A 14,888-nucleotide genomic window follows, 5' to 3' on the forward strand; every position below is an offset into this window, starting at 1 on the left:
AATAAAAACAGCTTTGATTCACTCCCTGGTCTTCTGGTCTGAACTTGCCTCTCCCTGGTGGCTGACAGCTCAAATCCACTTGTGGCTCTGGCCCAGAGAATGGCTTGTTTTCTCTTCTCCTTTATTATGTAGCAGCAGAGTCTCTAAAAGAGTTAGATATGCAGGCGCCTCCATATTTCCAGGTCCTTTTGTAGGCTGCTAGGCTCTTTTTTTCCCTTCCCTTTTTATCTGTTTCGTGACGAGCCTAGATATCTGTTGTAGAAGCAGCTAGACACAAGAATAACACCATATGATCATCCACTTTCCTACCTGTGGACCCCTAGTTGTCTGCAGACCAGATTTAGGAATCTTTGGTTTAGTGGCCTGAGCATAGGACAGGTGGTTAAGAGATTGAAATTCAGTTGCCAACTCTTCCACTGATTTGCTCAAAGAATTTGGACTAGTCACTTAACTTCTCTGTGACTGTTTCCCTATCTCTAAAATAGGGAGAAGGAGGCTTTCTAAAGCACTTTGAGAACTGTGCATGAAAAATTATATATAAATATGAAGGGTTAGTACTCAGCATTGCTGCAGTAACTATTGAAGAGCACACAGCAATGCTACCTCCTCACCCCCCCAAAAAAACAAAACAAAAAATGAACTCGTTTGGTCACGGTGGGGGGGTGGGGAACCCTTCATTTTATGGAATGATAATATACTTTTGCTTCCCTATTGCAGCTACACAATCAGGCCAGATGTCTGGAGAAGGTAAAGCTGGTCCTCCAGGAGGTGGCTCACGTGCAGCGTTTCCACCAAATAACAGAGGACGAGGCCGTTTTCCAGGTGGCATTCCAGGTGGGGACAGATTCCCTGGACCTGCAGGACCAGGAGGACCACCACCTCCTTTCCCTGGTAAAGAAACTAAAACCTTTGTTTAATTTCCTAGCTTACCACTTTCAGTTTTTAATATAGCCAAATATTAATATAGCACACTTTCTAATTTGTTTTGGGCATTACTGAGACCCAGGCAATTGGACTTGTTTACAGTAAGTCTTCACTTTGTCACTGGAATGTAGGATTCTGTGGGAGCTCTGTCACTGTTCAGCATAGGGGAATCCAACTTCTGATATCAAAGGGGTGTTTTCAGGCTCCAGAGAAGTAGGAGCATGAGTATAAACAAGCTTGATAACAATATTATAACAAAAATCCTTAAAGTGATAGATAATTTTATTTAGTGTCACAATGTATATTTTAAAACAATAGTTACACTGACTCACCACTCTGCACAGGCTTGTCTTTGCTGATCTGTTAGTTCGCTATCCAGTTAGCCTAGTTTGAGTGAGAGCAGTCACTGCAAAACAACACTCAAGCAGCAGAGAGCAATTGTATTAGCAGCACAGTTCAGCAGTATTCTTCTTCGAATGCTTGCTCGTGTGCTTTCCATGTTAGGTGTGTACACACTGCGTGCACCATTGCCAGAGATCTTTCCCTCGGTGGTATCCTTCGGGCTGGCTCTAGCGCCCTCTGGAGCTGTGCGCTTATATGCCAGTATAAGGGGCACCGCTGCCACGCACCCTCTCAGTCCCTTACCACTTGTGACGGTTGCTGGAACGACCCCTCTTGCTCCAGCAAGGCTTTCTTCCCTGTGGTTTTTGGATCATAGTTCACTGCGTATATATAGTTTTTGTAATTAGTGTTCGTGTACATAGCGTAAATAAATATCTTCTGTTGTCGAGGGCCTCTTTTGTCCCAGGGGCTGATAATGCCCTGGTCCCTGGGCTTCAAGCCTTGTGCCTCCTGTGGCAAACCTATGTCTGTGAGTGACCTGAACTCCAGCTGCTTGAAGTGCTTGGGGGAGACTCATGTGAAGGACAATTGCCAGATTTGTCGGGACTTCAGACCCCGCACTAAAAAAAGACAGAGACATTAGGTTGAAGGCTATCCTCATGGAAGTCGCTTTCAGACCAACCTCAGAGCAGAGCCGCTCCGATTCGGGCCATGCGGCGTTGGTGCAAAACCCTCCCCCGAGCTCTTCCTGGCACCGTTCACCATCTCCAATTCTGAGGAAGAAGGACTAAAAGCAGCTCTCTAACAGAGTGCAATCGCCGGTGCAGAAAAAATACAAGCAGGGAGAAGGCAGCACAGTGACATCTGTGCTGGGCCACTCTTCCGCTCCTGGGCCTGTGATGGCACTGTCAACTCTGCCTAGAGCGTTGAGTCCAGTGCAGGACCTGACACCTGGAAGCCACCATAGTATCAGTGGTCTGACTGTTCCATTGACCCAGGAGGTGTTCCAAGTGGCTAGGGGACTACTTTCTCGAACTCAGGCTCCTTCCCAACACCGTTCCCTCCCTGCACCTTCTAGGGGTAAGCTGTCCTGATCACCTCCGGTCCGCTGCCGGTCCCAAGAATTCCGGCACCGCATCGAGGCAGAAGCAAGTACTGCTCCACCAGGGTCTCCAAGAGAAGACTCCTGAGTCTAAAGGGGAGCCTTACATGCAACCGAAAGCCCGCCACTGGTACCTTGCCTATGTGCCACTGGACTTCGGTGCCGGCACCTGGCCCGCGGGTCACTGGCCTATGCAGTGGCCTTACTGGAACTGCTGGGGCTTTCCCTTGGTACCAGATCCTCCCTCCCATTGCTCTTACTCAGTGGTTTCTGAGAGACTGGCTACTGCTCCTTCCCATTTGGCACTAGACCTCGACTCCGGTACCGACATTCAGGAGATGGCTCCAGATGTAGTTGAAGAAGAGGAAGGAGCCCCTTCTCCGGTGTAAGCCTCCTTCTCCCCAGATGAGGTTGTCGTGGGATCCTGTAGCCTGCTTCCGCAGGATGATTTCAGGACCCATCAGGACCTTCTGAAGTGGGTAGCTGCAAACCTGGGTCTTGAAATTGAGCAGGTCAAAGAGATATCACACAGCCTTATTGGTATCCTGGCTGCAGCAGCTCCCTTCAAGGTGGCCTTACCCATCAATGAAGTGGTGATGGGACTGGTCAAGGCCCTGTGGCAAACTCCTTCTCTGCCCCCCACCTCAGAGGACAGAGAAAAAGTATTATGTGCCAGCGAGTGGGTTCAGATACTTGTATTTGCATCCCCCTCACCCCTGGTCCCTGGTGGTGTCTGCAGCAAATGAGAGGGACAGACAAGGCCAGTCAAGTGCAACCCCAAACAAAAAGACGCTAAAAGACTGAACCTTTTCGGAAGAAAGATTTAATTGACGGGTAACCTTCAACTACATATCTCCAACCAGCAAGCTTTGCTGGGGAGATGCAGTTATAATCTATGGGACTCCTTGGCTAAGTTTAAGGAATCCCTGCCCCAAGATTCAAGGCAGGAGTTCACTGCTCTCATGGAGGAAGGTAGGAACATGGCCAGGACCTCTCTCCAGGTGGCTCTGGATGCTGCCGACTCGGCAGCCAGGACAATGGCCTCTGCTGTCACCATTAGACATTGTTCTTGACTCCAGTCCTCCAGGCTTCCTCACGAGGTCCAACAGTCTATTCAAGACCTCCCATTCAAAAGCTTCTCTTTTTTAGGAGTTGTCTGATACGAGACTTCATGGCCTGAAGGACTCAAGGGCCACCCTATGATCCTTAGACCTTTATGTTCTGTCAGCTTCCAGAGAGCACTTCAGGCCCCAACAGCCGCGTCAGTTCTCAGTGCCTCCAAGACAAGAGCCCTACAAAAGAAAAAAGAGAGGTTATAAACTGTGCCAACCACTTCCGTCCACCTTCAACCTTGCATTCGGATTTTCAGAGGTACTCCGGAGGGCTCAACCAAGCCTTTTAAAGGTGTGCCCAAGGGCGCTGTATCAGTCACCATTTCGGATCTTCTTCCCTTTTTTTGTTTTTGGACCATCTATCCCTCTTCAGCCTAGCATGGTCATACATAACATTGGACCGCTGGGTGCTGAGTACAACGTCTGTTATACTCTTCAGTTTTTATCCACCCATCTCTCCCACCCTCCATCCCTGTCCCTCTTCAGGGACCCTTCTCATGAGCAACTCCTCGTCTAGGAGGTACAATCCCTCCTATGAATGGGGGTTGTGGAGGAGGTTTCACAAGACTTGAGAGGGAAGGGGTTTTACTCCTAGTATTTCCTAATCCCAAAGGCCAAAGGGGACCTCTGGCCCATCTTGGACCTGCATCGCCTCAACAGATATCTCAAGAAACTGAGATTCTGCATGGTTTCTCTGGCCTCCATCATTCTCTCCCTGGATCCAGAAGACTGGTACGCTGTCCTTGACTTAAAGAACGCATACTTTCACATTTCTATCTTCCATGTTCACAGAAGACTTATCAGGTTTATAGTGGGTCAACAGCACTAACAATTGTCCTCCGGGTTTTCAAGAAGTGTATGGCAGTAGTAGCAGCCTTCTTCAGTCAGTGAGGCGTCCAGGTCTACTGGAACCTCAACAACTGGCTGATCAAGGGTCGGTTGCAGGCTCACGTACAGAACATCATCAGGATGGTCTGAGCCACCTGGTCTGCTGATAAATGAGCAGAAGTCAACTTTTGTTGTGGTTCAGAGAATAGAATTTATTGGGGGCAGTTCTTGACTCAACCCAAGCCAGGGCCTTCCTGCCCAAACCTGATTCCAGACCATGTCAGACCTGATATCCAGTGTCGTGGTCCACCCAATCATGACTGCTCGGGCTTGCCTCAAGGCCTTGTGGCAAACCCCTTCTCAGCCCCCCCTGTCCCCCACCTCAGGTATGGGACCACTGCTATGGGGGCACATGGCTGCATGTACTTACATGGTCCAGCACAGAAGGCTGCGTCTCAGACTCCTTCAGATGTGGCTAGCATCAGTATACTCCCCGAGCAGACACCACTTGGACTCAGTGCTCACGGTCCCTTTCGTGGTCCTTGTCTCCCTGGACTGGTGGAGATCGATAATGATGGGGGTGCCCTTTGTTACCCCTCAACAGTTGGTAGCTTTAGTCTTGGACGTGTCAGACCTTGGGTGGGGAGCCCACCTCAACAACCTCAGAACTCAGGGCCTCTGGTCCCATGAAGAACTCTCCCTGCATATAAACATCAGGGAGCTCAGGACGGTATGCTTAGCATGCCAAGTGTTCCGTCCCCAGATCTCAGGTGAGATGCTGTAAATCCTGACAGACAGTACCGTGGCTATGTTCTATATCAATAAACAGGGAAGGGCCAGATCTTCGGCCCTGTGTCAGGAGGCCATCTGTCTGTGGGACTTCTGCACGAAGCACTCTATTCATCTCGAGGTGTCACATCTCCCTGGAGAATGGAATGTACTTGTGGATCCCTTCAGCAGATCCTTTTTCTCTCACAAGTGGTCCCTTCACCCAGAGGTCATCAGGTTCATCTTCCAAAGGTGGGAGCTCTCCAGGTGGACCTGTCACTACCAGGCAGAACAGGAAGTGCCATCAATTTTGTTCCCTGCCGACACTTTCCTGTTCCTGTGGATAGATTTCCTATTTTATGCCTTTCCCTCAATCCCCATGTCCCTCCTAAAAATCAAATGGGACAAGGTGAGAGTTATTCTGATAGTCCGGTGTGGCCACATCAACACTGGTTTGGCATGCTCCTGGATCTGTCGGTAGCAACTCCACTCTCGCTCCCACTCCATCTGGACCTAATTTCAGAAAACCACGAACAGTTGCTTCATCCAAACTTCACCTGCCTGCACTGAAATGCATGGATGCTGCATGGCTGAACCCAGAAGAACAAGCTTGCTTAGAACAGGTCTGGCAGATCTTGATAGATAGTAGAAAGCCTGCCACCAGGGCTACCTACTTGGCCAAGTGGAAGTGCTTCTCAATTTGGGCTTCTCACGGTGTGCTCTCTTCATCTCAATCTTCCCTTCAGTCTGTCTTAGACTGTTTGTTCCACATAATGCAGCAGGACCTGGCCCTCTCATCTGTCAAGGTGCACTTAGCAGCCATCTCAGCCTTCTACCCTCCAGTGAACAGCAGATCATTGTTCTCCCACAAAATGACAGTACTGTTTCTCCAGGGGCTGGAGAGGCTCTGTCCTCAGCCCCAAACCACCACCACCGTTTCCCCCCCCCCCCCCCGGGATTTAAACCTGGTTCTGTCAAGACTCACGGTTTCCCCCCTTTCCTTTTTTAGCATCATGCCCCCTGTTACTTCTCTCTTGGAAGGTCGCCTTACTGGTGGTGATCACCTGGGCCAGAGGGATCTCTGAAATCAAGGCCTTTATGTCAGAACCGCCTTATGCTGTGTTCTTTAAGGAAGAAGTCCAACTGCGCTCCTATCCAATCTTCCTACCAAAGGTGGTGTCACAATTCCATAACAACCAAGCCATTTTCTTAACAGTCTTCATCCCGAAACTTCACAAGAACTCTGAGGAATGGCTGCTTCACTTGTTGGACGTTAGATGTGTCCTTGCCTTTTATTGTTGAGAGGACTAAACCCTTCCTCAGGTCCACACAACTCTTTGTTGCAATAGCGGAAAGGATGAGAGGGCTTCCTGTGTCAGCTCAGAGGATCTCATCCTGTATAACCACCTGTATTTGGGCTTTTTCTGGCCACCTTAACCGCTCACTCTACAAGAGCCCAGGCTTCATAAGTAGTGTTTCTTGTGCAGGTCCCAATTCAGGATATCTGCAGAGCCGCAACCTGCTTGTCGATGCATACCTTCGCATCCCACTACACCATCACCCAATGGGCCTGAGACAATAGTAGTTTCGGAACAGCATTGTTGCAGTCAGTGTGTCCGTGAACTCCGAGCCCGTCGCCTTGGATACTGCTTGTGAGTCATCTAACATGGAACAGACATGAACAAGCACTCGAAGAAAAACCGGTTACTAACGTTTCGTAACTGTTCTTCAAGATTTGTTGCTCATGTCCATTCCATGACCCATCCCCTTATCCCTCTGTTGGAGTTAGAAGGGTGTGGCTGGTGGCACCCCTTATACCAGCGCATAAGCTCGCGGCTCTAGAGGACATTTTGAGCCAGCCCAACGGATACCACTGCGGGGAAAAATCTCTGGCACGCACACACACCTAACATGGAATGGACATGAGCAACACATTGCAAAGAACAACAGTTACGAAAGGTTCATAACTGTTTTTTCCTATTGCATATTAGCTTGAACATCACAGCACTTGAGCTTTAACTCATGCCCTCTGACAGACCAGTTAGCTTGAGTTTAAATCACCTCTTCACTTGAGCTAGAGATCTTTGTGTGTGGACGGGAGCTGATACTGCAGTGACGAGAAACCCTCTGTGTGTTGTGGGGCAAGTTTAAGTATCTCTAAGTATGGTTGTGCAGCAAAATGAGTTGTCTGTAACATTCAGATTTAAATGAACACTCAAACTGAAAATCATTAATTTAAAAAAGAACTGAAAGCAGATTTGGGTGCTACACCCGGCCTTAGTTTTCCTTAACAATACTTGTGGATTTACAATCACTTTTCTGTATTTAAATATATATATTTCCTTTTTCCATGAAAGACCCACACAAACAGCAAAGTTAAGCTGACTTAAATCTTTTCCAGTACTAGTAGCCTTTGGTGTTACTTGTATCAATAATAAGTGCCAGATTTCCAGACAGCAATATGACTTTAACAAGATATTAATGGTGTCCCTTTAAATGTTAATAGTCAAGTACTTTTTTGAACTTTATCAAATGATAATTTGCTTTTTCCAAAGGTGGGAATGCATAATCTCTCATGCACATCAAAATTGTTCAGTGAGACTTGCAAAAGTTTGGTTAAAATCCTAATTATGGAAATAACTTTATTTTCCCATTTTTCTTTCAGCTGGACAAACTCCACCACGTCCACCTCTAGGTCCTCCTGGTCCCCCAGGCCCACCAGGTCCTCCACCTCCTGGTCAAGTTCTTCCACCTCCATTAGCTGGGCCTCCTAATCGTGGTGACCGTCCACCACCACCAGTTCTGTTTCCTGGACAACCCTTTGGTCAGCCTCCGCTGGGTCCACTTCCTCCTGGTCCTCCACCTCCAGTTCCAGGCTATGGCCCCCCTCCAGGTCCACCACCACCACAGCAAGGTCCACCTCCGCCTCCCGGCCCTTTTCCCCCTCGTCCGCCTGGTCCACTTGGGCCTCCCCTGACACTTGCTCCTCCTCCACATCTTCCCGGGCCACCTCCAGGTGCTCCCCCACCTGCTCCACACGTGAATCCAGCTTTCTTCCCCCCACCAGCCAATAGTGGCATACCTACTTCAGACAGTCGTGGTCCACCACCAACAGATCCATATGGCCGACCTCCGCCTTATGACAGGGGTGACTATGGTCCACCTGGCAGGTGAGTGCTTTTAGTGTAGTGTGCTTGGTAGCACATTTATTCCATGTAGGAGGCATCAGATTCTCTTTGGCTTTTAAGTAGCTTCTTTTCCACTTTCTTCATTAAAACATCTGTCAGAATGTTTTTCTAGGTGTGGAAGCATCCTCAGATGCAGTGTCCTTCTCCTCTTTTTCCCCCTTCAACTCAGACCTTTGTCTGCCTTCACTTTTTGTAATCTTGGTGTCATTATTGACCTTCTCCAACATTTTCTATTTCTATCTGGCACTACCTCTGCAATGGTTTATTTATGTTTTTGCCTCAGCTATACCTTTAGAAATCTTCACCTTCATCTTCTCTTACTCTATTTGGCAACTGTCTTCTCATGGCCTTCCCAAGTCCTAGGTTTGCAGACTCCATCCTACGCAAAATGCTGCTGTCCTTTTTCTTAACATTTATATAGTTCAGTATTTGTAAGTACAGTATAGTACAAAGAACCATGACTATATCACTCTCATCTTCATGCAATGCCACTGGCCCCCATTTTTGTCAGGTTTGGAATCCTTGTCACAAAAACCCTCCATGGATTTTCTCCGCCTCTGGGACTTTTAACTTCCTTCCTCTCCTACCTCCATCTGCTTATCTAGTACCAATCTTTCTATAGTTGGTGCAAAGTCCTTCTCTGCAACTCCTGCTATCTGGAACAGCCTTCCTGATTCTCAAATCTTATCTGTAACATCTCTTCTCCTTTGCCTATACCATGGGTTCTCAAACTGGGGGTCGGGACCCCTCAGGGTGTTGTAAGGATATTACCTGTCAGTCTCCACCCCCAAACCCCGCTTTTCCTCCAGCATTTATAATGGTGTTAAATTAAAAACACTTTTTTATATGTTTATTAGGGTGGTCGCATTCAGAGGCTTGCTGTGTGAAAGGGGTCACCAGTACAAAAGTTTGAGAACCACTGGCCTATACCTCTTAGTTTCTTTATACCTTCACTGTTTTTTATTATCCATTGTATTTGTGTTAAACTCTGTAAAGCATTTGGGGACAGTATGTAAGAAAGGCACTGTACAAAATGAAGTTTTATTGTATTTACATATAGATCTTATGAGTTACGTTGGTCATACTTCCAGTGTGAGGAAGACATGCATATTCTGTCCTTTAATATTAATTTTATTTTTTCTGTTTCTGTTTGGACATTGGTTCTGGTTCTTCCAATTATGGAATTCATAAGTAAAAATCAATTATTTATAAATGTAATGTTCATATAGAAATTGTATGGAAATTTAGAGTATTTGGCATAATTACCTTGTATATAATCGTAATAAACACCAGGTCTTTTCTGGTAACCAAGATTGAGGTTGTCCACAGTTCGTAGAAGGATGGGGGAGGAAAGGGGTGGGAGAACAGGACAGAACCACTGCACTTGCTGTCCAATATTTTCATTATCATAATTTCAAAATTACAATCCATAACTATTTAAATTGTCATTAATTATATATCATAGGCGTTTCACTGGAAATAACATGTCCATAAGAGAACAATTACATATTCCATTGTATTGGAGGCATACGAAAAATAATACTCAAAACTCAGGGAGGTATGAATTTTTAGACATTTCCTCTTATGCTAAACTGGCTATAGGATCTTGTTCCACTTCTTGCTCTTAAGAGGATAGCATTGCTTATCATTCTGCATTTTCTTTCTACCAGAATAACTAACACTATTTTAGTAATAATATCCGGCAGTGAGCCAGTTTAACAGTCTCATTAACATCATCCTCCAGATATTCTATATAACAGAGACTGGCTGATAGAACACTGCAGAATTGGATGGGAAATTTTTTATCCCCATTTTGAATAGGTTAATTTCCATTTCTGTGGAAACCAAATACACATGATCAATAAAATATTATTTACAGCATTCAGCGAGAATACAATAATTCCTTTTTACAACCCTAAGTATAAGCTTGACACTTTCTCCTTAAGATTTCTTGTTAAAACAGTAAATTGGAGCACCCTTGAACTTGACCAGCAAAATATTGGAAATTAAAGCAGAAATAAAATCTTTGAAATGTTATTCAGGAGGTGGGGCATTAATAATGCTAGACCATATTTACTTCATCTGCTGCATAACTTAAAGTCCTGATGTGATAGAGCAGGGGACTAGAAGCCAGGAATTTGAGTTCTAATCCCATTTTTTATATCAATTCCATCTCTGTGGGCAAATCGCCTGACTCCCCTGCCTCAGTTTCCCCATCTACACAATAGGGATAATACCTGCTGGTGTTATAGGGATGTTGTGAAGATTAGTTAAAATTTTGTAAAGCATTTTGAAGATGGAAAGCACAATATAACTGCTTCTAAATCTTCAATATAAATGGATGATCAAAGATAGCTTAAGCACATTTACACAGCAGATGTTTTAATGGTATTGTACTTTTTTTTGCCTGCAAGTTTTGTACCATAAAACTTTTTTAAAAACAAACAAAAAACCCCAAAACCTGCTTTCTGTCCTGTTTGTCACTTTGCTTAAAGTTGCAAACTTGAGTTGTTGATAACTGCAATGCTATCTTCACAAGCTTTGGGTTACTTTTTTAAACTTTAGTTTTATTAATTGCAGAGAAATGGATGCGGCAAGAACACCTTTAAGTGAAGCAGAGTTTGAAGAAATCATGAATAGAAATAGGGCCATCTCAAGCAGTGCCATTTCAAGAGCTGTGTCAGATGCCAGTGCTGGTCAGTAAATCTTCAGTGTCCCTCCTGTTCCATCCCACTAAAAGCAATTGTATATAATTTCCCCATGGGAATCTTGGAGATGTGAAGCCACTTTGATTTGATTTTTTTTTTTTTTTTTTTTTTGTAAACAGAGTGCCATCCTGATTGTAGATATTTCTTGTGACTGACTTGAACTATACTCAAATTAGATTTATATGGACACTTGCTGGGTACAAACATAGACCATGTTTTTAATAGCTGGTCCACAGAAGTGGCTTCAATGGCTGTTGCAGAGAAGACCAGCTGTCAAAGGATAATAGTTTTACAGATAGATTTTTATTACATTTTAATCTCTTTAACATCAAATTTACTTTCTTCTTTTCAGGGGACTATGGAAGTGCTATAGAGACCTTAGTAACTGCTATTTCCTTAATTAAACAATCCAAAGTATCTGCTGATGATCGTTGTAAAGTACTTATTAGCTCTCTGCAGGATTGCCTTCATGGAATTGAGTCTAAGTCTTACGGTTCTGGATCAAGGTAAAGCTTTCCTGTTTCATTCACTAGCTGCACTCTAAATAAACAAGACCTATAAAGGATAGGAGAAAGGTGTTTTATCCTCATTTTACGGATGGGGAACTGAGGCACGGAGTAATTAAGTGACTTGCCTAAAGTCACACAGGAAGTCTGTGGTAGAGCTAGAAATTGATCCTAGATCTCCTGAAACCCAGTTGATTGTTCTAAACAAGGCCATCCTTCCTCCCCAAACTGACCTCTGTAGCCTCATATTAAATGTAATTTTAATTAGAATTCTATTTCTTTACATGCTGCAATAACAACATGTAAACATCAAAACAAAATTAATTACAAACTTGTGAACAGATTGATATATAATCATGATTATGAATGTAGTTATTAAAATTACTTCTAAATTATACAAAATCAGTTTTCATTTTTATGGTAGTTATCTGTATTCTTGTCTAGATAATTTTAAATGGCAAGAAAATTGGATAATGTTCTTCTGTTATCATTATAATTATGTGTTAAGGCTACTAAGAGAAGACATGAGGGAGAAAGGCAGATTGAAGTCCATCAGGCTTTACCCAATACTAACCAGATATTCATATTTCTTCTAGAATTAACTCCATATGGAATTTGGACAGATACTCAGTTTATAGTCAGTCCAGATACTGTACTAATAGTGTAACTTACTGATATTCATATTCAAACAAATGCAATACCACTGTCCCCACAAATTTTCAATACCTAAAATGGCTGCCACACTTGCAGCAGCCATTTTAGGTGGGATACATTCCCAAGAGCAGCTGTCTTGTCATCCTCTCCTCAGTTTTTTCTACCTCCTTCCTTTCTCCTTTCAGTCCCCAATAGTAACACATCTCCTCAAATGGTAAGAACAGGAAATAGAAAGTATTGTGCTGGATCTGCTGCTGGAATCCTCAAAAGCGAAGAAGAAATGGGTTAATTTGGAAAAGTGGGAGTAGGGTACATATTCAGTATTCTCTGAATACCAAGTCTGCACTATTAAGTATTTGGTGGCTGCCTGAAATAAAAAAACAGATTCACCCCTTCTGTGCACTATACACATATGCATCTCTGTATCAAAATAAACATGTCCCCCCTTTTTTTTTCTTCTCAACATTCTTGTTTGAGCATTTTCATTTTATTAAACAGGCAGAACTTAACACATCTTAATTTTCTGGTGTTGTGTGTGTATTTTCAGTAAAAATTAATGAAGTAATTTCTTTTAGAAGACGTGAACGGTCAAGAGAGAGGGACCACAGCAGGTCAAGAGAAAAAAGCAGGCGTCACAAGTCCCGTAGCAGAGATCGCCATGATGACTATTACCGGGAAAGAAGCCGTGAACGAGAGAGACATCGTGATCGTGACAGAGATCGTGATAGAGAACGTGACAGAGAACGAGAGTATCGCCATCGTTAGAGAAGGTGGGCATTTCAGTTTTATGTTGTGTAGGGTTGATGGGTACTTGAATTAACAGTAACTACTTTGGCTTTGGGATTATTTATACAGTAAATATGTACACTTAAGTGTGGTCCAGCAATATGTATTGAATCCTTTCCTTCTTGTAGAATCTGAAGAGAACTTTGGTAAGTAATGACAGGTAACTATCTTGACTTGATGTGGGTTTTTTTCTTTTGCTAATTGCATGAATATGTAATTTCTGTGGTGTGATGTCAATCTTTTTCAGTTTTTATGGATGGGAGGATTAAATATGTTACTGAAAAGGCAGTAGTAAATCAGACTAATCAAAAGGAGTCTGTTCTTGCTTATCTAAACTCTGAAGATTAGGATACTCACAACTCTTAATCACATTTTGCAGTTTCATTTAAAGATTTAGAAATGTTTAAATTGTGATTTATTTCATTGTAGGCAGTACTTGCATATATAAAATCCGAAGGCCTAAGTCCTACAGAGCTAGCTAAGTTGTTATACAGGTGAATTTTCTGTTGGTTGCAATGAAGGTTTTACTCAAGTAAGGACTGAAACAGGATGTGTCTCTTTCTTTTATAAAATGTGACCTCTTAATATTTCCTGGTCCGTGAACTAAATTCAGGTGTTGTCCCCTTTGTTTTCTGTGCTGCACAATTGGTGATAGAATTTCTGCCTATAATCTAAAGATTGGTGAACAAATGTACAACACCAGGAATGGGTTTTTTTGGTTATTTTACACTCACTAAATGCTTCAGACATCCCCAGTCTTTTTATGGATTAAACTTTTATTTAAAAAAACAACCAACCAACCATGTAATTAGCTGTAGAGTATCACTTTGGGTAGACACTTAAAGAACTCTGGCTAGCCACTGAAAAAATGTCAGTGTAAATATGCAATGAATATTTAACTTAGTTATATACACAGTTTGAGGATCTTGAATTGAAATTGCTTGATTTTTCTTGAATTTGACAATTGAAACCAAAACCTCTCTGTATTTGTCATTTGGAAGTCATCATCTTTTCCTATCCTTGCGTATTTAGAACAGTTCTTTAATATACTATGTTAAAAGTCACACTCGGAAGAAATGTCTCCTGACAGTACTTTATTACAGATTTGAGAAACGAAGTTTTAATGTGGCATTTAGTCATGGAAATTCATTCAAAAGACATTAATATAGTTGGAGCAAAACTATTCTGAGAATCATGAAAATCTTAGTAAGCCTTAAGTAAAAGGAGTTATATAAGCCATTTAAAGTGAATGTCAGTTTTTCTTGGCATGCCTTGTAGCATTTCTATGCACTAGAGACACAAGTCTGACCTTAAAACATCTGATCCCACTTAATATTGGGACAATATGTATTGTCCTTGGTTCATGCATTCCTTAGTGGCTGATCCATACAGTAATGGCCTATGGAAGGGGAATCAGAGGCTGAAAAGAGGCAGCTGAAGTGAAGTTGGCAGTCTTAATATACCTTAATTGCTTAAGTGACAGTGGTCACTGTTTTACTTTGTACAGTGTACTGTTTTAGTACAAACATTCCTGGAATTGTAAAAAAAAAAATTATTCACCATGGTTGCTAAGCATAAAATGTCAGAACAAAAAGTTTCAAATTCACATGATTGAATGTGGTTTCTTTCACTAAAGCGGATTTTCCTTAGCTACCACAAATTTGTTTTTAAATGTACAGTAGAACCTCAGAGTTATGAACACCTCAGGAATGGAGGTTGTTCATAACTCTGAACAAAACATTGTGGTTGTTCTTCCAGGAATTTACAACTGATCACTGAGTTAATACAGCTTTGAAACTTTACTATGCAGAAGAAAAATGCTGCTTTCTCTTTATTTTTTTAGTAGTTTTCGTTTAACACAATACTGTACTGTATTTGCTGGTGCTTCTTTTTTTTTGTGGTCTCTGCTGTTGTCTCTGGTACTTCCGGTTCCAAATAAAGTGTGTGGTTATCTGGTCAGTTCGTAATTC

The 14,888-nt window shown here is 43.1% G+C and overlaps 1 protein-coding gene across 5 annotated transcripts in view; it reads left to right on the forward strand.

The window, feature by feature from the left end:
- The window catches only part of CPSF6 (cleavage and polyadenylation specific factor 6), a 45,128-nt gene that overhangs the window by 22,843 nt on the left and 7,397 nt on the right, over positions 1–14,888 (forward strand). Inside the window, exons 5-11 of one of the 5 annotated variants that reach the window (XM_054026163.1) lie at positions 718–891; positions 7,742–8,246; positions 9,730–9,822; positions 10,845–10,960; positions 11,325–11,478; positions 12,708–12,902; positions 13,047–13,064. In XM_054026163.1, coding sequence (XP_053882138.1) covers positions 718–891; positions 7,742–8,246; positions 9,730–9,822; positions 10,845–10,960; positions 11,325–11,478; positions 12,708–12,897 — 1,232 coding nt within the window. In that variant the 3' untranslated portion in view covers positions 12,898–12,902; positions 13,047–13,064. The remainder of the gene's footprint in view (positions 1–717; positions 892–7,741; positions 8,247–9,729; positions 9,823–10,844; positions 10,961–11,324; positions 11,479–12,707; positions 12,903–13,046; positions 13,065–14,888) is intronic. The other 4 variants (XM_054026157.1, XM_054026170.1, XM_054026173.1 and 1 more) reach the window with 4 other exon arrangements.

The sequence above is a fragment of the Malaclemys terrapin genome, chromosome 1 (genome assembly GCF_027887155.1).
Source record: "Malaclemys terrapin pileata isolate rMalTer1 chromosome 1, rMalTer1.hap1, whole genome shotgun sequence".
In the NCBI taxonomy this organism is placed as follows: Eukaryota; Metazoa; Chordata; order Testudines; family Emydidae; genus Malaclemys; species Malaclemys terrapin.